The following is a 24,705-nucleotide window of genomic DNA, read 5'->3' as shown; positions in this document are numbered from 1 at the left end:
GGCACCTCGGTGGGGTGGAGGGGGGTTGTGCGGGGGGCGGGGGGCGGCTGGAAGAAGGGGTCACTTTGGAGTTGAGGCTAAGAGGGCCCTGTCTGGGGGGAGGGGAGGGAGCTGCAGGAGCCCTGCTGGTGGGGAGAAGGGAATCTGTGTCTGGGGTGGGGCGTTTCCGGAGGGCCAAGGTCACCCTGTCTGTGGGTCCAGGGGACTGTATGGGCTGCGTCTGGGACAAGGAATGGGAGTTGGGGGATAGCAGAGTATTTCTGTTGGAATAACAATATTATCATTGGATACTATTGGAATAACACTACCAATACTACTACTAATAACTAACCCAGCCACTGTTTTAAGCACTTCACAAATAAAAACTCATTTCATCTTTTTAACAACCCTTTGAGGGAAGTAGTTGCTATAATTATTATTATTCCCATTTTAGAGAAGAATCTGAAACACAGGTTAAATAAAGTACAGTAATCTGCTCGTGTTCACACAGTTGTCCAGTGATGGAGTTTGGATTCGAATCCAGAATCTAGGGATACACAGGGGCCCTCTGCTGGCTTAGTCCTGATTCCCTGCCTTGGCCTCCTGTCTTCTGAGCTCCCATTTGCTGCTGTGCCCTGAACTGCGCCCAGCCATAGCTTGAGATGCTGCCCCCAGCACTGAGTAGCCGATTTAGCAATAAAAACATAGGATGCCAGTTAAATTAGGGTTTCAGATAAACAGCGAATAACTTCTTAGAGTAAGTGTGTTCCACGTGGGGCTGGGAGCGAATTTGCTCTGGCAGTCCCTCTGACCCTTTGTGCTCAGGCATGCTGCGGCCAAGACATCCTAGCAGAAGGAGGCGGAGACGGGATGAGGTTCTAGAATGTTGACGTGCGCCAGGTTCTTGCCATCTTCCTTGTCATGGTTCCTGCTTCTCGCACTGTTCTCTCGTGGTCATCTCGTGGGTCCCTGCTTTGTGTGCTCCAGCCCCATTCCTCGCTGGCTCCAGGAGATCACTATACAGTGTGTTGCCATGCTGAGCATTTTAGGCAGGGGACCTCAGGTTGTGTCTGAGGTCCTTTAGGCCTCACAGCCTCCTCAGGTCAGCAGCTTGTCACCGTTCTGCTCCAGGTGTCCTCTCAGGATGATTTGCCTCTTTGGTCATTTCACGTTCGTTCTCTTTCCTGGTCTGACAGATCCACGTATGGAAATTGTATATATTTACAGTGATGGGGGATCATTCAAAAGTGTGGGGCAGGTGTGGACAGTTCAGTCAGTGGTGACAAGACAGCTGGCTATCCACTAGGGGAAAAAGCAAATTAGATCTTCTACTCACCACATACAAAAATAAATTCCAGGCAGACTAAAAAGTCAAAGTTTTTATAAACAGAGTATTAGATGAAAATATATGATAGTTCATTAGGTCTTGCTCATTCTATTTCCTGAAAATCTCTTGCCTCCATCCTCTTCTCCACATGACCATTATCTCTCCACTTTCATCTCCACCATCACTGGCCTGTTCTGGGCCAGTATTTCTGACCTGGACCAGAAATACATAGTACAGTCTGCTAGCTGGCATCTCTGCCTTCTGGGTTAACCCCTCCAGTCCTCAAAAGATAATTCTGAAACTCAGATTGGAGCCTATCATGCTCCTCAAACATGTGTATTCACCATCATTCCCAGAATGAAGAAATTAAAGCTCCTTAGTTTGGCATCTGGGGCTCTGCAGGAGTTCCTCTGGCCAGCCAGTGCTGACCTCGCCACTCCCCTGTCTCCTCTACATCACCTCCACCCACCATCTGCTCATCTTAAATTTGGGGGAACACTCCACATTTCCCATATGAAAGTGTGCCTGTGCTGTTCACTATGCTGAGAACACCTCCCCGCCTTGCTGGCTAGCCTCCTCTGCATTTTTTATTTACTCCTCCCAGGAATCCTCTCCTGATCCTTTGTGCCTGCTTTTCTCACAGCATCGTTCACGCTGCACCACTTGTAGCTGCAGTCTCTGAAGCTCCTCGAGGGCAGGGAGCTGCAGGGTCTGCAGGCTGTGGCCCAGCATGGGCCTGTGCACCTGGCACCCAGGAGGTGTCAGTGTATTTGCTGAATGAGTGAGTGTATGAATAGATGGCCCTCCAAGAGCTTCCTGGGGCCCCTTCCCTCCTGAGGGTGGCCTGGCCTAGGCTCCGCATCCTGTCCTCTTTCAGGTCCCAGACAAGGGCACCAGCTGGAGCGTGTCAGCCGCAGGGAGCTGCCCTGTGTAAATTCTCACAGGCTGTCCTGAGCGGTCTGAGCCGCCCTCCACTAGCAGCTACCTTGCCAAGCAGGTGTTTGACTACCCTTGGGCCCAGCCAGCAAGCTCATCCTGTTAAGTGCTGACCCCACTCACCTTTGCGGGATGTAGGCAACTAGCCCCCACCCCCATTACAGCCTTGGCAATATAAAAACATTAAGAATTAATGCCAACATTAAAAATATTAATGCCCCCCAAAAGATGAGGGCAGTCTTGTCAAAAGTTGATGATCCTGTAGGAACATAAAAACAGGTTAGTCTTCTAGAATTTGGAGGTGAGGAAGACCTACTCTTAGAGGCCTCTGCTGTAGGCACAAGGCTTCCTGCTCTTGACCCCCCAGAACAGCCTCAGGCTGTTCCCAGTTGCTCAGTGATGGGCCACAAGATGGGACTGCTGACCCAGGGCTTCAAGCCGAGGACTTCCTGGGAGGCCATGTTGTTATCAGGCTCACCGGGAGCTCTATCTGACTTACTATTAAAAGCCCAGATTTGTGTCTGTGCTGATCAGTGGAGTACTGACTCTTAGGTCAGCTTCCAGGGGTGGAAGCCCAAAACTGCAGTAGTACTGACCTGCTGAATGAGCCCAGTCTGGGTCTCTCTTCATTATGATAGACCAGCTGCAACAAGTTAGACTCTGGAACCCCTGGTGGATGAAGTCAGTAGTCAGAGTTTGTGCCATGAGTGATAAGTGGTTTTTCCAAGTGTGCTGGCCCCTATGTCACCTATGCCACAGATTGTACAGTACACACCTTCTCACCACTGGACCATCCTGAAAACTAGCATCCTTACCTACCCGTCAAGAAGAGAGGAGATATTCCAAACATAAAGCATGTGCAGGCATGTGGTGGTTTCACTCGCTCATTCCTCACATAACACTCAGGTAGCACCTCTTATCATAACCCCGGTGAACCTGAAGTTTGGGGAAACTTGGCAGTTGCCGCAGGGCAACAGCCAACGGGCGAAGTTAAGACTAGAAACAGGTCTATCTGACTCCAAAACCTACTTTGTCATTTTCAGAAAACAGTAAGTGGCCCCTTGAGGCTGGAATCCGGGGGTTGAGGGTAGAGAGTGGCAGGGGTGAGACCAGAGATAGCAGGGATCCGGTTTTGCAGGATCCCTTTAACCTTGAAGTCGTAATGAGTGTGCAGACTTGAGGGCAGGGAAGCCACTGAAGAGATTTAAGGAGAAAAGAACGTGATCAGATTTGTGTGAAAAAGATCACTTTGGCTGTGAGAGAATGGATTAAAAGGGGGAGAAAGAGAAGCTGCTGTTGGAAGAGCAGATGCTGGGCTCTGGACTGGGAGGTGGTGCCAGAGTGAAGGGAAGAAGAGGAGACAGGACGACGACAAAGCCTTCAGTTCATGCTTGATTGGACTGGGGGAGAAGGCAGGATGCCAGGCTTGAATCGGGCTTCTTCTGGGACATTGTGGGGTGCCATTCACTGTGGTGGAGAACACGGGAGAGTGAAGGAGTGGGGGGGGGAGGAAACGAGCTCACTGCTGGCCGTTTTGAGTTTGTGTGTGAATCTAGGAGGAGATGTCCCTGGGGTATCTGCATCTGTGGTCTGGAGCTCAGGAGGCAGTTTCCAGAAGTAGCTGGAGCTCAGGATGTGGATGAACCCCTCCAGGGTGTAGAGTGAGGAGAGGTCAGGGCTGAGACTAGGGTGCGTGGACCTTCACCCAGCCCCAGACCAGGCACAGGTGGGAGGTCAGCGCTCGCCCACTGGATGGCTGGTGGCCTGGGGGGAGGGGCTGGGCACCTTCACTTGGGCCAGGGGAGGCAGATTGAGCGATTTGTCCAGCAACGAGGGAGGAGCCAGATGAAGTCAATAGAAAACTAATTTTCTTTTCTGCTGGAAGAAATGAGGTGTGTGGCCGCTGGGTAATTGCAGATAACGAGGGGACTTATTCTTAATATGCACAGTGGCCGTGGTCCCCAGAGTGTCAGAGACAGGAAGGACTGGAGGTGCCCTGACAAGGCCAGATTTACTTGGGAAGAAAATCATCCTATCAAACAGTACCATCACAGCTCCTCGACCCTGTCGTTAAGGCCCTTCTGTCCTGCTCCCACACCCACCCCTCCTGCACAGCCGTTCCTGCCCCATTCCCCTTCGACTGCCTGGCTCCTCCTGTCGCAGCCCCCTCCCTCCACCCTCTACCCCCACAGCCTAGGCGTACACTAAGGGAGACAAATGACGGGGCGGCAGCTGAGCGGGGTGCGTGTCCGGCCCATAAACCGCAAGGATGGGTCACGTCTGGAGTTGCCATGGCCGCCACTACCCACCCATCTGTCTTCGCACTGTTCTGCCTCAGACCAGCCTTCACGGCTTCCCAAATGCCTGGGGTCTCATGTCTGTGCCCACATCCACCCCAGCTGGCTACCTTCATTTTGAGCTCTGAGAAACAGGACTATGTGTGACTTGTCTGCTCCGTGCAGGGTCTGCAGAGCTGGGGTCCAGCTGATGGCATGAGGCTTGGTGACCGGACTTGCCCCGCTCCCACAGGCATCCTCGCTCTGGCTGGTCCCCTTTCCTAGTCTAAGATCCTGGCAAGGAGAGGCTAGGAGCTCACTGGAAGGGGTTGGTCCTTGACCTATGCAGGGCCTCCTGACCTCACCTTGACCTTACCACCCCCCACACCTGATTATGACATCGATGTACAATACTTCTGCAGTCCTAGCATCGATCTGGTAAGGGCTGTGGCAGCTGAGGGCCCGGTTGTGGTATAGGAGCCACCTATGGGATGTGCGAGGGGGGTGGTGAAGGGAGTCCTGGTCCATGACCATGACACTGAGGTACCTGTGCCTGTGGCTACCTGTGTCTGGGGTCTGGGATGGCTTTCACCATGGAGTTTCTCATAGGAATCAATACCGAAGACTGCTGCCAGCATCTGGCAGGCGCAGATGTCTTTAATCTGAGATACTGCCAGAGTGAGGGTCTGAAGCCTGCCTGGGAAGGAGAGCAAGCTTGGGCTGAGCTCCACGGGCATGTCTGGTAGAAGGCTGCTGGCCAGGGCATGAGAGGACCACAGACCTGGCCTTTCTCTTCTGGCTGGGGCTGCACAGAACCAGGCACCCAGGCAGCTGCTGCTGGAGCATGTGAGCCTGGGGCCCCAACTGGAAGTGCCAAGGCTTGTGCCTTGTCACCAGTGATTATGTCCTGAGCCACATCTCCCACACACACGGAAGTGCCGGCAAAGTCACCCTGGCCGTGGGTGTGATGAATGGCCGCACAGTAATGAAATGGAGACATCAAGGCGGGTGGCGGGAAGACGGAGTGTGGCGGACGGGCCGTCCCCACGCGGCGGCAACAAGAAGGATCGCCCAGCGGCCGGGGGCCGTCAAGGGAGAAATTACACATTTACTCTGCCTTTTTCTTACTGCGACGGCGCCCATACATCACCACTGGGGCCGGGCGGGACATGCCGGCCAATTTCCAGCATGAATTATGGGACTGAGAGGCCCTGAGACCAGGCTTCCTGCCGACCCAACCTGAAGCTGGAGATGCTGCCACCTGGGTATAGGACCCCCCTGGTTTAGAGCCTTTGGCTCCTGAATCTGATCCTTCTTCCGACACCCGTTTAGGAGCACTTGTGGGCCCACAGGGGAAGGATCTGGGGCCCACCTAACTGTCTCCTCTCCCTCCTTTTAGATGACTGCAAGAACATTGCCAACATCATGAAGACACTCGCGTATCGAGGCTTCATCTTCAAGCAGACGTCAAAGCCATTCTGACTGGCCGAGGATGGGATGGGGCAGGACAGGGTAGCTGCTTGGCCCAGCCCAGAACCTTCCTCTCCCTCACCAGAGGGGCAAAGGGAGAGTGGCACAGCTCTGCATCCAGAGTGTCCCCCAGCCCGCCCTGTGGGCTTCTGCCCTGGGTAAGGCCTGGCTACTTGGCCCCTCTGGAACAGACACTTTGTGCCCCCTACCCCCACCTCTCAACCTCAGCCCAGTATCAGCCCCTCCCACTGTGGGCCTGGGCTGGGGGACCTCCTCCTCACCGCCTCCTCCCAATACACAGGCTTCTGCTGGGGCCACCAAGCCCCCCTGTGCCCCCTCCCATCTGTAGTGCATGGTGTGTGGTGCCCCCAGGGCTCCAGGACAGATCAGGCCCCACCTTGTGTCTGCCCCCGTCCCTGCTGTGAACGTGCCACTGAATAAAGTCGGGGAAATGAGGCCCTGGGTGTGTGTGTGTGGACCAGGTGGTGCCAGGCTGCCCTGTGCTCAAGGCCACCAGTAAGTAGAGATGGCATCAGTGGAGCACCTGAGACTCTTTCTGAATACGCACAGGGCTGCGGGGACTGTCTGAGCACGAGGCTGTGTTAGAAGGCAGCTGGGATGTATAGTCGTTGCTATGTACAAACCAAACCAAGTGTAGAACGACGCGTGTTCCCGGATACAGGAGTTGGGGGAGCCGGTCAGTGGTTAAAGGGCTGCCAAGGGCCTCAGCGTAGGCAAGCCCCAGTGCCACCCCTCCTGGCCACCCTCCCAGCCAGGGGCATCAGAAGCGGTGAGAAGGAAAAGGAGGCAGCCCAGTCCATCTCAGCAGCTCTATTTACACAGCAGCGTCCCACACCCCGTGGGGCCTCTCATGGCTTCTTGGCTTTCTTCACAGAAGAGGAGCTGGAGGCCGATTCTCGCCGCTTCCTCTGAGGAGACACAAGGTGCCGAGATCAATGGCTGGACTCGGGCTTGGTGCACGTGTTTCCTGCTCTGAGTCAGGAAGGTGACGCCCACTGGCCACCCACTCATTCTGAGAACCCCTCAGAGCGATGATCCCGTTTCGTGCGCTAGAGGGGGTGGGGCCCGTGCATGCACGTGCGTGTGCTCACTAGCAGGGCCAGCTGGAGCTCTCCTGGTCAGTCCAGCCTCTTACCGAATTGGGCGTGAGGGGTGCGCCCACCACATCGATGATGGCGTCCTTGCTGGGGTCAGAGCCAAGACCGGGTTCAGACACCGCTGGCTCAGCTGGGGCGGGGGCCGGGCCCGACGCCGGGGTGGTGGGGCCGCCCAGCACGCCAGCCCGGGCCAGCGCCTCGTGCCGGTGCCGCAGCATCTGCAGTTCATACTCGCAGTTGGCGCAGGCCTGCTTGAGCTCGTAGAGCAGCACCAGGTCACTCCGCAGCTCATTGAACATGTGCACCAGCTCCTCCGTGGGCGTTGGGCTCAGCTCTGTGGGCGGGCAGGAGGCACGGTGGTGGGAGGCCAGCAGCAAGAACTGCCCCCTACCGCCTGGCCTTCATCCACAACCTCGCCTGGGGGGGGGAGGTGGGGGAGGGCGGAGGCCCCTTCTGGTGGGAAGGTCCATCCTGAGGGGCCCAGCCTCCACACTCACCCACACCCAGCTCCAGCAGCATCTGTTCCAGGGCCTTGATCTTCTTCTGTCCCACAGAGCTGGGCAGCTTCATCTGCAATGACCCAGGCAGCTCAGCTCAAGCGGGACCCTCTCCCGACAAGTGGTTTAGAATGAAGGGGACAAAAGGAATTGGGTCGGGGTGGGGAGGGCTAGAAGAGAAGTTAACCCCTAGAGGCAGCTCTGGGTCACAGAAGGAAACAACCAGTGAGTAGAACAGGCTGAAAACTGAGCTCAGCCTGGCGTCCCCTTGAGATCCTGGTGTGTCCGCCTCCACCTGCTCCAGGCCCCTGGCCCACAGCGCTCAGGCTATAAAGCTGAGGCCCAGACACAGAGAAGAAGGTGATTCACGTACCCGCTGGCTCCGCAGCGTGACGCCCGCAGACTTGAAGTCTGGGAACTTGATACCTGCCGTCTCAGGAACAGCCTGGGGAAGAGCAGTTATGGAGACCAGGGTGTCACTGGGAGAGGGCCCAGTGTTAGTCCCAGCCCCCCACCCTAAGCTGGGCTGGCTTAGTCTCCACACCGGCTTCTCAGCCTCCTTTTTCTGGGGCAGCTTCTTCTTGGGGGCCTTGCGTTCCGTGCGCCGCTGCTCGGCAGTGGTGTCTGCCGCTGTGATCAGCTTCTGCAGGTCCTGGCTGCGCTTCTCCCGCTCCTTCTTCCGGGCCTCGATCTTGCGCAGCTCCTGCAGCAAGTACTCCTCCTCCGCCACCTGGGAAAGAGAGACGCTGAGAGGAGCGTGAAACTCAAGCGGCAGCGACAGAGAGAGGGAGACGGGGGTGGGGGTGGGGGTGCTGGGCTGTCTGTGAGGGACTCTGAGCAGCAGGGGGTCGTGAGCGCTATAGCAGGGAGGGTGGCTAGTGAAGGGTGGGATTGGATGGGGTCGGAGCGGGGGCAGTAGGGGAGCCGAGGGCGTGGAGGGTGGAGGCGGTGGTTGGGGGTCTCAGGGCTTGGAGAAGAGTCTGTGGGACTCGGGGCTGACCTGCTCTGGGGTCCGGTTATAGAGACGCTCCAGCTGTTCCTTCCGCCGTCGCTCGTGCCCAGCATCAAATACTGGTATCTTGAGGTCTGTGCCTGGCACGGCCCGCACGTTGGCAAGCTTGGCACAGATGTGGTAGTACCGCTCCTTCAAGTCCTCCACAGAACGCTTCTAAGGACGACATGGAGAGAGAGACAAACGCTCAGAGGTGTGTGAAATGGCAGGCATGAAGCTAGCGGCCTGCCGGGCCCGAGGGTTGGGCACACATGCAAATAACAAGGCACCAGCTCACCTTGAACTGCTGGTGGTCATACCGGTCATGGATAACGACAAAACGTAGATCAAAGCGGCGGCTGAGGTCAAAGAGGTGGTCGGTCTCTGCCTTTGTCCAAGCGTCGTCGTGAAGGTAGAGCTGGTACTCCTGCTCTGAGTACACGGGCACCTGCACTGTCTACAGGCGGGGCGGGGAGGGGGATGGGCACGCCAGGTCACGGCACGTCGCACAGGCTGCAGCCCCGTGACCACAGTCCCTCCTGTTCATTGCCCATGCCTGCGCTGGACAAAAGCAGATCCTCTGCCTGGGACCCTGCACAGGACCCCTGGAAATGATGTTTCCAGAGCAAGGAAAGAAACTGACGGCTTGACCAAAGGCCCTGGCAGGCTCCAGGACTGTCGCCCACCTCTGGATCCACTCCAGGAGACCAACTGCACAAAACACACGCTCCTGACCCCATGGTTAAGGTGAGGGGCCCACGGGTAAGCGTGTCTGTGGAGTCCAAGGTTGTCAACTTGGAGTAGGGCAGACGGCTAAGTTCAGAGAAAGGTCCAGGAGCCCCTAGCAGGGAACACTTGTCTGAAGCACTCCTGCCACCCAGTGGTGACAGGGAGACTTGCAGCTCCCCAAGCTGGCCAAGGTTTCATCTCTATAGAAAAGGCACCTGAATCCTACCCCCCACATAAACCCCCATCCCAACCCCCATGCCCTGTCCTCCAGACCTCCCTCAGGGAAACAGCACCACTATGGGCTGGGTCTGTCAGTCAGAGACCCCAGGAAGGAGACAGTGCTAGGCGGGACCAGGGAAGTTTCTCCATCAAACGACACTGGCTCTCAAAACCCTCATGTCCCGCAGCCTCTTGGACATTTCCTACTGGAGGTCCTCCATACATCTCAATGAGTGTGTTCAGGTGGTGCATGTTAACCAGGTTCACTGGGGTGACCATTTCACAGTATATACAGATACGGGATCATTACCTTCTAAACTGAAGCTAATATATATATATAACAGTTATACCTCAATAAAAAATTCAGTATGTTCAGTACTGAGCTCACTGTGCTCCCTCAAACTTCTATCTCCTCCAGTTCAGATCTCAATGTTGGCATCACCCAAGCAAGAACCCTAGGAGGCATCTTTAATTCCTACCTTTACCCTTGAACCCCTGCTGCTACTAAGCTGCTTCAGTTGTGTCCGACTCTGTGCGACCCCAGAGACGGCTCCTCTTTCCCAAATCTGTGTCTTTTACCTCCCAATTCTCCACTGCCATGCCCGTGTCCAGACCATCACTACCCCCTTGCCTGGATAGAGATACAGCCTCCCCACTGGTCTCTCTGCCTCCATTTAATCCTCTTCGGGCAATTCTCCATCTGCAGCCAAGATGTGACCTCTCTGACACTGCTCAAGGGCAGCCTTTAGACCAGTGCTGCTGCAAACCTGGTCTACAGTAAGTACAGAAACGAGAGTAAGCATTTAGAAAGCTTTACAACAATCTTATAGCATCATCTGCTGCTAAATAATTGAGAAGAAACATGGACTGATATTTTATCTTTTCTTACAATTTTACTATCTTTAGTAGTCTCTGATGAATTGGGAAATGTTTTAAAATGTCCTTTATCACAGATAATTTGAAAAGCACTGTTCTAGAATATATAACTGATGTTACCCAACCATCCCTTATGAAACCCCTCAAAGGCTCCCTGATACTTTGAAAGTGCCTTCTAGATAATCTTTAAACTTGCCAAGAGCAAGGGTTGTCTGGATCACTTCCTACCTTCTAGGCTCAGCACAGGACCTGCACACTGTAGGTATCAATGAATATTTATTGAATCAATCAGTGAACACATGGTAAGTGACCTGGCCTCCCTCTGCAACCACTGTCCTTCATGGACCCTAAGTTCCAGCTGAGAGACTAGCAGTTACTGGAATATACCAGGCTCTCCCCCTCAGCCTTTGTTGTTCTTGCCCCAAATGCCTTCTCACTTCCACATTCCTTCTACCTAGATAACTTCTCATCCTTTGGATCTCTCTGCAGTTGGTTAAGTACCCCTCCTATGCATTTTAATTCCATTTAACTAAAAAAAAAAATACTCAGGAACAGTGTAGCTGGTCCTGTTCTCAAGAAGCTCATGGTCAGGGAGTTCCCTGGTGGTCCAAAGGCTAGGAGTTGGCACTTTGACTGCTGGGGCCCAGGCTTGAATCCTGGTTGGGGAAGTAAGATCCCACAAGCCACATGGCGCAGCCAATAAAAATAAAAAGAAGTTCACAGTCAAGCAAGAGAGATCAGCAAATATTTATTAATATCGTGGGCCTGCTAGACCTATGCTAGGGACACAGTGCTGAGTAAGATGGGCCTTACCTTCTCAGAGCTCACAGTCCAGCTGCAAAACTAATTTAGTACAGTGAGGCAAAACTGATGACAAAGGTATGCCTAGGGTGTAATGAGTGACACCTGATTCAGCCTGGGACAAGGGTTGACAGGGAAGAGATAAATGAGGTCTGGTTCAGCCTTAAGGTTAAGTATAATAGAAGTGAACTGGTGAGGGAATGCAGTGGAGAGAATCCTAAGCAGGGGGACCACGTAAACAGTGATGAGAGAGAAATGGCCTGAAGCATCAGGACACATTAGGGGAACAAGAAAAGGGCAAGACAGGGAAAGGCCTAAGAGAGCCTGGAGAGTCAGCAGAGGGGAGCTGCTGCAGGCCTATCCGCCCGCTAAGGAGTCTGGAATTCATCCTGTAGGTGATGGGAGCCAGAAAGTTAGTTTTAAAGAGAGGAGTGAGATCATGATTCTCTTCTACATAGACCACCCTGGCAACAGTGAAGACAGAGGGGGTGAAATATGAACTTAGGAGACCACCTGGCAGGTTTAAGAAATAATCCAGGTAGGAAGTGAAGAGGCCTGAAATAAAGCAGCAGAAGGTAAAGAAAAGGGCACACACTTGAGAGGCTTTAAATATCCCAGGTTGTGACAACTGGCCGTAAGAGGTGAGGGAAGATGCTGTCACAGGTAACTCTTGTGTTGCTGGCTTGAGCTGGGGAGCCACAGACTGAAAGCACGACCCCAGGAATGAGCAGCGTTGGCGGGAAGATGCTTAGTTTCCTTTACTGTGGCTTCATTCTCCACCCATAGCCACCACAAGCTTTCTAAAACTCAAATGTGATCCTGACACCATTCTACTTAAAACCTACTAGTGGCTCCCCAAAGACAGCGCAAAGCCCATTCCTGAGCCTGGCTGCCCAGCCCTGCCTGACCCAGCCCTGCTAGACTCTCAGGCCTCTTCTCCCTTGTTCCGTCCTGGACTTCAGGCTTCGTCAACAGGGAAATGCCCACAGCATCCCATACACATGACTGATTTTTCATTTATGTCTTTGCTCACGATGACTCCTCTGCCTGAACAAGTCACTGTACTCTTTCCTACTATTACCTGGTGACATCCTTCAAGAGTCAATTCAATACCTAATGACCCAGAATCCTGTGCCTGGGCAGATACCTGGAGAAAACTCTAATTTCAAAGACACATGCACCCCTATGCTCACAGCAGCACTATTCACAACAACCAAGACGTGGAAGCAACCTGAATGCCCACTGACAGTGAACGGATAAAGAAAACCGGTATATATACACAAGGGAATACTGCTCAGCCATAAAAAAGAATGAAATGATGCCATTTGCAGCAACATAGATGCAACTAGAGAAGTCAGACAGAGAAAGACAAGTATCATATGATATCACTTATATGTGCAATCCAAATATGATACACATGAACTTGTTCACAAAACAGAAACAGACTCACATACACAGGAAACACATTTATGGTTCCCAAATGGGGATGGGGGAGGGATAAATTAGGAAACTGGAGATTAGCAGATACAAACTACTATATACAAAACAGATAAAAAAGGTCCTATTGCATAACACAGGGAACTATATTCAATTAACTTGTTATAACCTAAAACGGAAAAGAATAAGAAAAATTTTATATTTATATATATGTGTGTGTGTGTATGTATATGTATACACACACATATATAGTTTAGTCGCTAAGTCATATCCAGTTCTTGCAACCCCATGGACTGTAGCCCACCAGGCTCCTCTGTGCATGGAATTTCTCAGGCAAGAATACTGGAATGGGTTGCCATTTCCTTCTCCAGGGGATCTTCCCAGGCCAGGGATCGAACTTACATCTCCTGCACTGGCACGTGGATTCTTTACCACTGAGCTACAAGGGAAGTCCTGGCATGGAGCAGTATTTACGAAATATAAAATGAACACTCTTTTGTCTTCACCTTGAATTGTCTCATCCAACCTTTCCTCCCCCACCTCAAACCTCTTACCTCTTGGATATCCCTTTTCAGTCTTACATCTCCAGCCTCTCCCTCCATTGGACCTGAAGGGCCTAACGATGGTGGTGAGGTGGAGAAAATTTGGGGGTGTGGGGGAGAATGACGGGTCACACCTGGAGATGCTGAGTCTGAAAGGCCTGTGAGCCATTCGGGGGAACGTGTCCAGGTGCAAGCGGATGTACTAGCTGAGGGGAAAGAAGTCAGGACTTGGGAGTCCAGCTACAAGCCCCCTGGGCTTTCAGGCTCAAAGATTAGGCTGCTCTAAGCTGCAGGGACTGGGGTCCATATTGTGTAGTGGCTTAAACGATGGCCTAGGGAATCTTAGCCTAGCCCAGCTCTGTTTGTCCCTGGTTGGGTGAGTCTGGGTATGGCCCTGCTCCATCTGAGCCTCAGTCATCTAGAACAGAGAAAAATCAGCGTGGACTAGGGTGCTGGTACAGAGAATGAAGAACATAGGCAGATGTCATATATATAGAAACCATCAGCAGGACTCATGACGAGATGTATCACTGAGGTCTAGCTCAAATCCCAGCTTCTCAGAGAGGCCCTCCCTGACCACCCTACCTAAATTAGGCCTCCTCTACAAGTTCCCTCTTTATCTCATTTCATATCCTGGTTTCATTGATCAGTCCTATCTGAAAGAATCCAACTTATTTGTTTCCACGTTTGTCGTACGTCTTCCCTACTTTCTTTGTTCTGTTGTTGATTGAAATAATATGAGTGCTAAAGGAGGACTAGTTAAGGATGAGTCCCAAATTTCTGGTTTGGGTTACTGGGTGGATGGTGGTGTCATTCACTGATGTGGGGAACAGGTTTACGGGTGGGGAGCAGAGGGAAGATGGTAAGTTCTGCTAACGGAAATCCACTTGATCTGAAGTACCTGTGGAGCCTTTAGGGAGAGAGGTAAGCAAATGACTGGATATATGGGAACTGCTGCTCTGGACTGGAGATATTAAGTTGGGGTTAGTGGCAGAGAGAGGGTAACTGAGGTCATGGTGTAAATGAGGCACACTAGGGAGAAAGTAGAGAGTGAGCAGAGTAGAGCACCTAGGACATTGCTCTGAAGAACAGCAACAATTGAAAGGCCAAGGCAGCTCACCAAAAATCAGAGCAGGGCTAGGAGAGGACTGGACCCCACGGGCAGAGAAGACCCTGCAGGCATGTGTCCCAAGGACTGAGTGGGCAAACATGGTCGAGACCTGGTCTGAGAGTGCCTCTGGAGCCAACCAGGAGACTGGAGAGCTCAGGCATGTGGCTCAGAGCAGGTAGGCACAACCCTGGCCTATGTCCCCATGGTGGTGGCTCACCTTATTGAACCTGGCGAAGGGGTAGTCCTTGCCCTCCTCTGCTGCCCTTCGCCAGTGGAAGAACATGGCTCCATCCTTGCGGGCTGGGTTGGTGAATGGCATCCACTTCCAGGGCCGTACCTTCTTAGAGCCCAACTTGGCCTTCACTGTGCGGTAGCCTTGGCCAGTGTCACTGGGTAGCAGTGGGGGCGCGTCCCTGGGAGCAGGTTTAAGGAGGTGAGAAATTACAGAGTCAGAAAGTGTGGAGAGAGCCTTTGGATCCAAGCTGCTGATCTACCCTAGAGCAAGGAAGTCATGGCCTGGAGTGAGACAGCCACGCTCCTGCATCCTAGTGGGCAAGCAAGAGCCCTGAGTGAGGAGGAAACTGGCTGGGAAAATCAGGAGTTAGGGACAGGCAGGTTGGTCAGGAGCCTAAGCCTGGGGCCCTGGGGTTCTAATACTTGCTTCTTGTCAGAGTAGAGCAGTGCATAGACCTCCCGGTGCATGCCCTCGGGCCTCTTGAAGGTCAGTGTCTCCGAGGACTTCTTGGACTTTTTCTGGGGAGGGAAACCACAGGAGAGGAACCACAGCCTAAACTCCCTTTCCTGAAAATTCTTTAGCCCAGCTCAATCCCTGAACAAACCAGCACCTACAGGTAGAGCGACACACTTTCACACTGTGACACGTCATGACACACTACGAAGGCACAGAAACCCACTCCAGGGGCGCCTGGGTACGAGTGGGTCATTCCCCACCACACCGCTAACCTCAGAGCCCGACCTGGCAGAGGAGAAGACATTTCTCCCTTATCTCAGCATGGTCACCCCGACTTGATGGCCCTCCCCCAAATATCCCACACAAGTGTCACTCTCCAGGTCCTCTCCTATACGCGTCACACTTTCTTGGTCCCCACACTTTCCACGGGTGTCCCCCTCCTCCGTCCCACCTCACCACGGTGACACATGCTCTCCATGCCGTTGTGTCATATCTTTTACCGCCCGTCTCACTCCAGTGTGGCACCCCATCTCTCCTCGAGCCCTCTTCTGTGTCACTCCTCACCACTTCACTCCCGCTACCCAACTCCCAGGCACCACTGCTACCTTGTCCGGATTGATAATGTCCTTCTTGCTGATGGTCCCAGAGGCTGCATCTCCCTCTGGACCCCCGAGTTCTAGAATGTCCCGGACATCCGCGCCTGTAGCCATCGCGCCCAAAGGATGGGGGAGCGCCCCGAGGTCAAGGGTCAGTGCCTGAAGAGGGACCAGGCTCAGATCAGGAGGCGGAGCCACTTCAGCCCCAAGTGGGGGCGGGGTGAGGAGGCGGGCCGCGAGAACGAGACTGGCCCAGGGTTAGGTCGGGATTCCACCAGTGTCCCGCCACCTGAGTCTCCCTAACGGCCCCAGGTGTCTCCTAAGTCTCAGCGCCTCCACACCCAAGCTTCCCGGCTGCGGCCCAGCAGCTCCACTATCTCCTGAAAGTAGCGGACAGAAACTTCCGGTCGTGCGCGTTAGAAACGTGGCCGACTGGAACGCTTCCGGTCTGTGCTAAGCGCAAAGCAAGCCGGCTGGCAACCCAGTATGAAAATTACTGACCGCGCAGAGCCTGTCACCCACCTTGCCTCCCAGGAGCTCGCCGGTTTCTTGGACTGCCTGGGGTTCTGGCATTTTCCCTCGGCGTTGGCATTTCCCTCTGCGTTGCGCCATCGCGCAATGAAAAGAGAGTGCACAGCTTTGTGACCTTGGGAGTCGCTTAATTCCTCTGCACTCGTTTCTTCAAAGTGGAAACTGTAATGGTACCTGCGTAAACGAAGTGCCAATAATCCATGTAAAACATTAACACGGTGCCTTTTTCCATTAAACGAATTAGTGGTGTTAATTGCCTTTGTTCATTAAGTGCTAAGTACGTACCAGACACTGTGCTGAGCGTTGAAGAGATCAACCAGACAAGGCAGAGCTTGCCAGGGTGGCTGCCAAGATCGTGTGAGGTGTGGACCCTCACTTGCACCTCCTCTGATTGGGTTGTCTGTGGATCGGGATCCCGTGGGACTTTACTGGAGCCCAGCTTTCTGAAACTTCACTTGTCTGGGAGCTAGCTGCATTAGTGTGGGTTCCAAAGAAGTTCAAGAGCACAGCCCCGAGCAGGTAGCAACTGGAAGAAGTATCCCACAAGGGAAGAAACTTGCTGATCTTCTTGGAGAGAGAGAGAGAATCGAAGAACAGAAGGTCCTGAGGAAGGGCAAAGAGACAGGGGAAGCAGCTCCTAACTTCAGCCTCTGCAAAATAGCCTGCAGACATGGAAGACCCTGCGCATTGGGCATGGGAGATGGAGTGGAGCTTGTAAGGCAGGGGTCCCCAACCACCAGAATCTACTGCCTGATGATCTGAGTTGGACCTGATGTAATAATAATAGAAATAAAGTGCACAATACATGTAATGTGCTTGAAGCATCCAGAAACCACCCCCACCCCCAATCAGTGCAAAATTTGTCTTCCATGAAACAAGTCCCTGGTGCAGAAATGCTTGGGGACTGCTGTTGTAAGGTATTAAGGAGACCAGACCCCAAGCCAGGGTCTTGTCAAAACTCTAGGACGAGCAGATAGCCCACACAAGTGAGCTATCAATGTTGTATCCTGTTCTGACTTGCGTAGGGAGAGGGGTAGGGAAAAATTGCTGCTGCAGCCACAAACCTAGCTAGATCCCCAAAGTTTGGAGAACTGGGCCTAGAGATATAAACCTTGCCCTGCTTCTGAGGCCTAATTCCTGAGTGAATGCTCTGAGCTCTAATCAGTTTCCAGGGGAAGCCAGGGTCTTGCAACAGCAAATGCCCACAGGGTAAAGGAACAGTCCTTGGAGCCGGAAGTGGACAAAGCAGTGGGAAAGGGTCGTGCACCTCAGCCTCAAACACTTGATTCTGCTTGTAATCAGTGTTGCATGATTATTTGTTTAAGATATATCTCTCCTGATAGAATAATTCCTGTGAGGACAAGGATGTGGTATACCAATGTGTGTCCATGATAGGTGTTATTCTAGGCTTTGGGAATGCGCTGGGTGAATGAGATACAAATATTTCCCAACAGGGCTCATATCTAGCATATGAACAATAAAATAGATAGTGTAAGTTTCATAGGGACAAGAGCTATGAAAAACATTAAATAGGGTAATAGGATAGGGGACTAAATGTAGTGTGGTCAGGAAAAGTTTCTCAGGGAGCTGAAATCTGAGCTGAGGTTTAAATGATGAAATCAGCCACAAAATACCTGGGGAAGGAGTGTTGCAGACATGAGGAATAACAAATGCAAAGTGTTCCTTCCTAAAATGGAAGGAACACTGTATGTTGAAGGGACATAAAGAAAAGAGGCTGGTGTGGTGGTCGTTGGGTAAGGAGGGGAAGAATAGGAAGACTTAAGATCAGAGGTAGGCACTAGGGGCCACAGTTTGGGTTTTATCCTAAGAGGAATCATTTATCTTTCTGTCTTGGAAATGGCCAGGTTTCTTCCCTTTTCTTGGAATGCCGCCTTAGCTGCTGTCATTAGGAAATCCCTCAGAATGATTGGTCCAGAGCTTCTCATTCCTTGGGGAAACTGAGTCCAGGATTGGGGAAAAGGGAATGAGAGAGGGATGCCTCTCTCTTGACCCTTCTGGGAGCCACTGCCACACTTCCTGTATCACACTGCAGGTGACAGTGGATCTCTCTGCCAGGCCCGAGGGGAGCTTACTCTCTGGTGCCCACCCAGCTGACCCTCCCCAGAAACCCAGCATCACTTCTGAAGAGACTCTTGCAATGCAGTGTTCTATTGAGGGGCCTGGGAGAGGGATTTCAGGTTGGGGTGCTCTGGGGCTGCAGAGTCAACTTTAACAGAGTTTTCATTCAACCCTGAGAGCCATATGAAGCCGCTGAAGGGTATTGGGGGGGGGGGTGCGTCATGGGGAGGAGAGTTGGGAAGAAGGTTGAAAACAGTCAGATTCATCTTTAAGAAAGATCACTGGTGGCTTGCTGGTGCAGGGAACTGGAGACAGGAGAACAAGGTGGGAAGCAGTGGTAGGGTCAACTGGAACTAGGAACTGATGGGATGTGGATGTAGGAGGCAGAATAAAAAGGGATCCTAGAGGCCCATCCCTCTTCAGCCTGTCTGTTGACAGCTCAGCTAGAAAATAGTAGACTGGCGCCCCCGAGGGTCTGGCCTGGCTCAGTCCTTCCTTCCCTCCTCTCTCTTCTCTCTCTCCCCTCCACCCCTCCCCCTCCTCCCCCTCCTCCCCCTCCTCCCCTCTCCTCACCAAGACCATGCACTCCATAAGTGTGGCAGTGGATTTTCTCATCTTCTGGGCTCTCCCAGCAAGCGGTCATGTGTCCTGTTTTCAGGGGCTTCTTAGAAACTGTGGGGAAGGGAAGATGGTGTGTGCGTGCTGTGATCAAGATCCGGAGCCACTCCATCTGCCCTGGTCTTGCTCAGGCGAATTACGAAGGACGTTTTCCAACTAATAGGACAAATTTCCCACGTTTTGAAATGGGCAAAGAACATGATTAGGAAATTCACACAAGTGCAACAGCCAATAACCATACAGATAAGCATTCCATCTTACTGGGATTCAAAGAGTTGAAGAACTGAGAGCTATCATGAGAAATCATTTTATGACTATCAAATAGCTAAAATTTGAACATAATTGTGATACCTATTTTTGACAAGGGTGTGGTTGAAATAGGTGCCATATTTCTATATACTGTTGGTGGAAATGTACATTGACTTGATTTTGTTCATTAGTTTATTCAACAAATAATTGTTTAGTATTTAACTGTAAAGTGAAAGTGAACGTGTTAGTCACTCAGTAATGTCCAACTCTTTGCGACCCCATGGACTGTATAGCCTGCCAGGCTCCTCTGTCCATGGAATTCTCCAGGCAAGAATACTAAACTGGGTATCCATTCCCTTTTCCAGGGGATCTTCCTGGCCCAGGGATTGAAGTCATTTCCAGGGGATCTTCCTGGCCCAGGGATTGAACTCAGGTCTCCCACATTGCAGGCAGATTCTTTACCTTCTGAGCCACCAGGGAAGTCATTTAGTTAGGCCATTACATGCCAGGCCCTGTGCCTTAAAGGCTCCAGCTGTCCAGAAGGAAAATGTGATTACTGCCTTCAGCTGGTACATTAAGAACTGTGCACTTCATCGCGTGAACATTGTACCTCAATATAAAGGACCAAGTAGATGAGAACTGGAGCTGCCTGTGAGGCCTGATCAAGATGACTACCTCTCCAAAGCATCCTGTGCCCCTGGGCAAAAGCCAGTGGGGAGCAGGATTGACAAAGTCCAGGGCAAGGAGCCGGAGGACAGGGGTCTCAGCAAGTCCTGTGTGGTCCCCCTCCAGTTCTAGGAGCAAAAAGAAGATGAAAACCTCTCTGGGATGGCTGGAGGGCACGTGTGGCCCCAACACGGAGCAGTCCCAGGACACTGTGTGTGTGGAGGCAGGGGGCGGAGAGGTGGGGAGAGGGGGGTCGAGCAGGCAAAGTGAGGGGTGGCTCCCTCCTCCCACTGGGATATTCTTGGGAACCCTGCCCCTGTCCCCACCCCCAGAAGTCTCCAGAATTTGCAGTAGATTGAAGAAGCTTCCAACATTCTCCACAAAGGAAAAGATTTCTGTTTTCACACTCACCTACCATGGATTCCAGGATTTGTGGGAGGTATCTCTCTGTACCATTTCAGCTTTTTTGAAATTCTAGCTTTTGCAGGCATCTCCCTTCTCCTTCCCCTACCAGTTGCATGTCATCAATTATCAGCTTTCCTGAGCAGACTCCTGTGGTCTATTTTATGTTATTGAGCTTTTTTAATTTTTTGGCAGAACAGTCTCCTCAGTTGCCAGAACTCTAAGAAATACATATCTTTTAAGTCACTCCGTCTATAGTTATTTCTGTTATAGCAGCTCAAGCTAAGACATTTTTCTTTTTTTCTTTTAAACACATGTATTTTTTTATTTGGTGAGCCAGTCCTTCCAAAATCTGGAGTCTTTTACAGACTTCCTTGTGAGACAATTCTTTTGCTTGTCTACACTAAATAGATAAACAAAAATTAAAGTAAGAAACAAGAGGCCACACCTTGTACCACTCACTTCAAAGAGTTAGAAAGCTTGGTGGCCCTCTTGGGTTTGGAGGCCATACGTACTATATTTGAGCGTGCTGCTCTCGTGTTACATTTATCAGTAACCTGTAGGTTTAGAGAGGAACCTGGCTCCAAAAGATAGGCCTAGTTTGCAGTGCAAGCTGTGTTACTAGTTGGGCCTGATTATCCAACAGACCCAATGTTTTGGACATATTTTGTGACGGAAATCTTACTTAATACCTTCTGCTGCTGCTAAGTCACTTCAGTCATGTCCAACTCTGTGCGACCCCATAGACAGCAGCTCACCAGGCTCCTCTGTCCATGGGATTCTCCAGGCAAGAACACTGGAGTGGGTTGCCATTTCCTCCTCCAATGCATGAAAGTGAAAAGTCAAAGTGAAGTCGCTTAGTTGTGTCCGACTCCTAGCGACCTCATGGACTGCAGCCTACCAGGCTCCTCCATCCATGGGATTTTCCAGGCAAGAGTACTGGAGTGGGGTGCCATTGCAGGCAATTCCAATTGGGGAATCACAGCATGGGCACCCAGGATTCTGAAGCAAGACTCTGATCCCACCCATAAACCACTGGCCACTACTTGAGAAGGAGTTTTTGGCTTACAATGACTGTTGTAGAAACTAAACACTTGTCTGTGAGAGGCCATGAAACCACCCAGTGAGAACTGAAAATTATTTGATCCATTGGACCATAACGTTGGGGATGCCAGCCAGCATTCCATGATAAAACGTAAGGGGTATATGAAGTGAAGTGAAGTCGCTCAATCGTGTCCGACTCTCTGCGACCCCATGGACTGTAGCCTACCGGGCTCCTCCATCCATGGGATTTTCCAAGCAAGAGTACTGGAGTGGGTTGCCATCTCCTTCTCCAGGGGATCTTTCCAACCCTGGGATTGATTCCAGGTCTCCCGCATTGCGGGCAGATGCTTTACCATCTAAGCCACCAGGGAAGTCCATATAAGAAAGCCCAAGGGGTATATAGACCTTTCTTATTTTCAATCACAAGTACTTAGAGCTATGAAGTTTATCCTGAATCCTGCTATTCATTTTATGTTTTCAATATCATTCTAATTTCCCTTGTGATTACTTCTTTGATCCATGGATTGTTTAGAACTATGTTGCTTAATTTCCAAATATTTGGGAGTTTTCTAGGTAGCTTATGATTATTGATATCTAATTTAATTCTATTGTGGTCAGAGAACATATTCTGTATGATATCAAAGCTTTCAAATTTATTGAGACTTGTTCTGTGGCTCAGCATATGGTCCATTGATGTGTACAATGTTTGAAAAGAATATATATCCTGCAGTTGTGGTATACAGTTTTATGAATTTCCATTAGGGCAAGATATTTGATGATATTGTTCACATAATCTGTCTTTCTTGATATTTTTATGTCTATTAGTCTATGGCTGAGGGTTTCTTTTAATCTCCAACTATGATCATGGAATTGTGTATTTCTTCTTTTAGTTCTGTCAATTTTTGTTCCACATATTTTGAAACTCTGTCATTAGGTTATAATCTCTGCTGTAACAAATTTATAATTCTTATAGCTTCCTGGTGAATCGATCACTTTGCCATTATGAAATATCTATCTTTTTAAATATTTATGTTATTTATTTATTTTGGTCAGGTCTTAGTTGTGGCGTGTGTGATCTTCCCTTGCAGCACGTGAGATTTCTCTAGTTGCCCCCTGGCATGTGGGACCTTAATTCTCTGACCAGGGATCAAACCTGCATCTCCTGCTTTGGAAGGTGGATTCTTAACCACTAGACCACCAGGGTGGTCCTGAAGTATCTATCTTTATCTCTAGTCTTTGTCTTGAAATATACTTTAACTCATACAGTCTCTCCAGCCTTCCCAAGCTTACTGTTTGCATGGTATATACTTTTTCCTTCCATTTTATTTCATCTTTTAGAGTGCATCTCTTATATACAGCAGGTATTTGGGTTTTGCTTTTCTTTATCCATTCAAACAACCTCTGCCTGTTAAGACATAAGTGTTTATCGAGGGATGGGTGGCAAAGGAGAAGACACTTAGGCCTGGTCTCATTTGTATCCTTTCCATCTGATGACGAATGCTTTTGAACACTACAGACTTGAGAATGGATCAACTAGTTTCCAGGTTATGGAAGGAAGGTCACCTGGTTGTCCCAGGGACAAGCATGCAGTCTCTGTCTGGGCCTAGTAGTAAGATAAAGCTGTTTCTCAAAGGAGATCAGTTACTTATCAAACAGAGCATGGTTTTCTTCACTTCTGCATTGCTGCTCCTGGGCTTAGTATAGTCTCCATCAGCAAGGTGATTGCAACATGACTGGAATCTGGTGGGTCATGGAGACCAAGCGGCCCATCTACTTACATTGCAGGCTAGACCAATTGGACAGTTTCCTTTGCTCTGGATTCCTCTCAAAGCTAATGGTCTTTCGGGTCAACTCAGTAGATGAATGGCTGGCAAGACATCCAAATATAAAGTGTGCTTCCTCAAAAATCCAAGAAAACCACCAAGTACCCAAATTCAACTACTCTAAGACACCATAAACTGAAAGGTGCACCTTTATTTATATTCCACTATGAAGAATTTTATGAAACATTACCAATTAAACTATAGCATATCATGGATTATAACATAAATTCCATTTCAAAGATATGGAATCACATTCAAAGGTATGTGAATGAACTAAATGCCACTGACTTGTTCATTTTAAAATAATTAATTTTATGTTATATGAATTTTGCCTCAACAACATTTTATTTTTTTAAATATGAATCAGTAAAATATAGCATTCTGTCACTTTCATATGGTAGGAGGGTATAAGGTGAAGCAACTGGTACTTAGGAAAGGACATTGTGATACCGTCTAGAACACTGGCTCTGCAGAAACATCACTCACGTGTATTTTCATGGAATTTACCTTGATTTACCAGAAGGGGTCAACAGAAGGCTTTCATAGAACTGTGTCACTATTTCCTCCTGCTGACAAGGATTGTCAGAAGTCACCCATTAGCCTCAGCAGGGGAAGAGAAGCCTCTTCCACTGGCCGGGGAGACTCAAGGCGGGTAGGATTTTAGATGCTCTGAGTTAGCTGACTGCTTTCTTTTCTGGTCAACACTCTGACATTCACATAACAGAGTGGCAAGGCTGTGAATTTAATTGGTATTATACTACAGTAATCCTCAATATCACACTTTGGATTTGATTTTCAGTTACTATCAGCCCCATGACTGCAAGAGATAAATTATTTTTATGATAGACATAGAAAGTCAATGGTTTGGGACTTGTCTTGAATCAAAATTTTAGGGTATTGAGTTTCACATTCTTGTCTTCTTTTTATTTTTTTGACTCTGTTCAGAAAGAAATTCCTCTTTACTGTATTCACGAATCCCTTATTCCCTCCATACTGTTCTGTGGCAGAGGCCACTTAGTTCACCAACACTTTGCCTTCATCGTTCATTCAAGTGATAAGTGATTGCAAGTGATAATCAGTTGCAGCAGGTCAAGGGCTACCTTTAAGATTACCTGGATTTTCACTGCCCCAAAATAAATACCAAATTTTTGCCTGTTATGATACCAATTTCTTTACCAGTTAAAGCTCATAGTTCTGAGTTATGTTTTCCAGTTTTTAAAAAAAGTAGCCAAAATTGTTCCAAAAAGAATTAGAAAACCAAATGGGGCAATAACCATAGAAAAACTGAAAATATTGTCATTGAATGACAAAGTTAAAAGGTAACAGGCTGAGAATTTAAAATAGGTGAGTTCTAGTTGACCTTCAGGGGAAAGATTATTCCTCATTTATAAATAAATAAGTTGACTTTAGAGCATATAAGATGAAATTTCCTCAAGGCAGGAAAGTAGCATGATATCAGAGCCTAATAAAGAGAAAAACACATTTGAAGGATACATAATTTTCACATTATAGAATCTATTTAAGAGAATAAGAAAAGGCTGAACATCCTGCTCACTGGTCAGGGTGCACGACAGGGCAGAGATGGAGGGTAGGTTAGGCAAGGTAAACCAGGCACTAGGCAAAGGACTTGCATCAAAACCACTGAAATACGTTCATGTGAGTGATTTAACTTGAAAAGTCTGATCGATGGATATTAT

At 50.1% G+C, this 24,705-nt stretch overlaps 2 protein-coding genes across 35 annotated transcripts in view; one reads left to right on the top strand and one right to left on the bottom strand.

The window, feature by feature from the left end:
- The window catches only part of ERI3 (ERI1 exoribonuclease family member 3), a 131,121-nt gene extending 124,677 nt beyond the window's left edge, over positions 1 to 6,444 (top strand). For all 33 annotated transcript variants that reach the window (XR_015157945.1, XR_015157947.1, XR_015157946.1 and 30 more), the window contains one exon: positions 5,918 to 6,444. Coding sequence is in view for 22 of the 33 variants with exons in the window: in XM_086384944.1 (XP_086241070.1) it covers positions 5,918 to 6,000 (83 nt within the window). In the remaining 11 variants the exon portion in view is untranslated. The remainder of the gene's footprint in view (positions 1 to 5,917) is intronic.
- A 360-nt stretch (positions 6,445 to 6,804) lies between these two features.
- On the bottom strand, positions 6,805 to 15,991 carry DMAP1 (DNA methyltransferase 1 associated protein 1). 2 transcript variants are annotated; one of them, XM_086384534.1, is made up of 10 exons: positions 15,606 to 15,991; positions 14,971 to 15,062; positions 14,527 to 14,722; positions 8,893 to 9,051; positions 8,604 to 8,771; positions 8,148 to 8,333; positions 7,977 to 8,048; positions 7,604 to 7,676; positions 7,145 to 7,440; positions 6,805 to 6,917 (listed from the first exon to the last, which is right to left on the bottom strand). In XM_086384534.1, exons 1-10 carry the CDS (start codon positions 15,708 to 15,710, stop codon positions 6,858 to 6,860), a joined length of 1,407 nt encoding a protein of 468 aa, XP_086240660.1. In that variant the 5' UTR covers positions 15,711 to 15,991; the 3' UTR covers positions 6,805 to 6,857. The 2 variants fall into 2 exon arrangements, with proteins under 2 accessions (XP_086240660.1, XP_086240669.1); XM_086384543.1 differs by lacking the exon at positions 14,971 to 15,062.
- Positions 15,992 to 24,705: the final 8,714 nt, after the last annotated feature.

Source organism: Bos grunniens, chromosome 3, assembly GCF_055505025.1.
Source record: "Bos grunniens cultivar Pamir isolate PY7600 chromosome 3, Bosgru_T2T1.0, whole genome shotgun sequence".
In the NCBI taxonomy this organism is placed as follows: Eukaryota; Metazoa; Chordata; class Mammalia; order Artiodactyla; family Bovidae; genus Bos; species Bos grunniens.
This window is presented reverse-complemented; position numbering and strand designations above follow the sequence as displayed.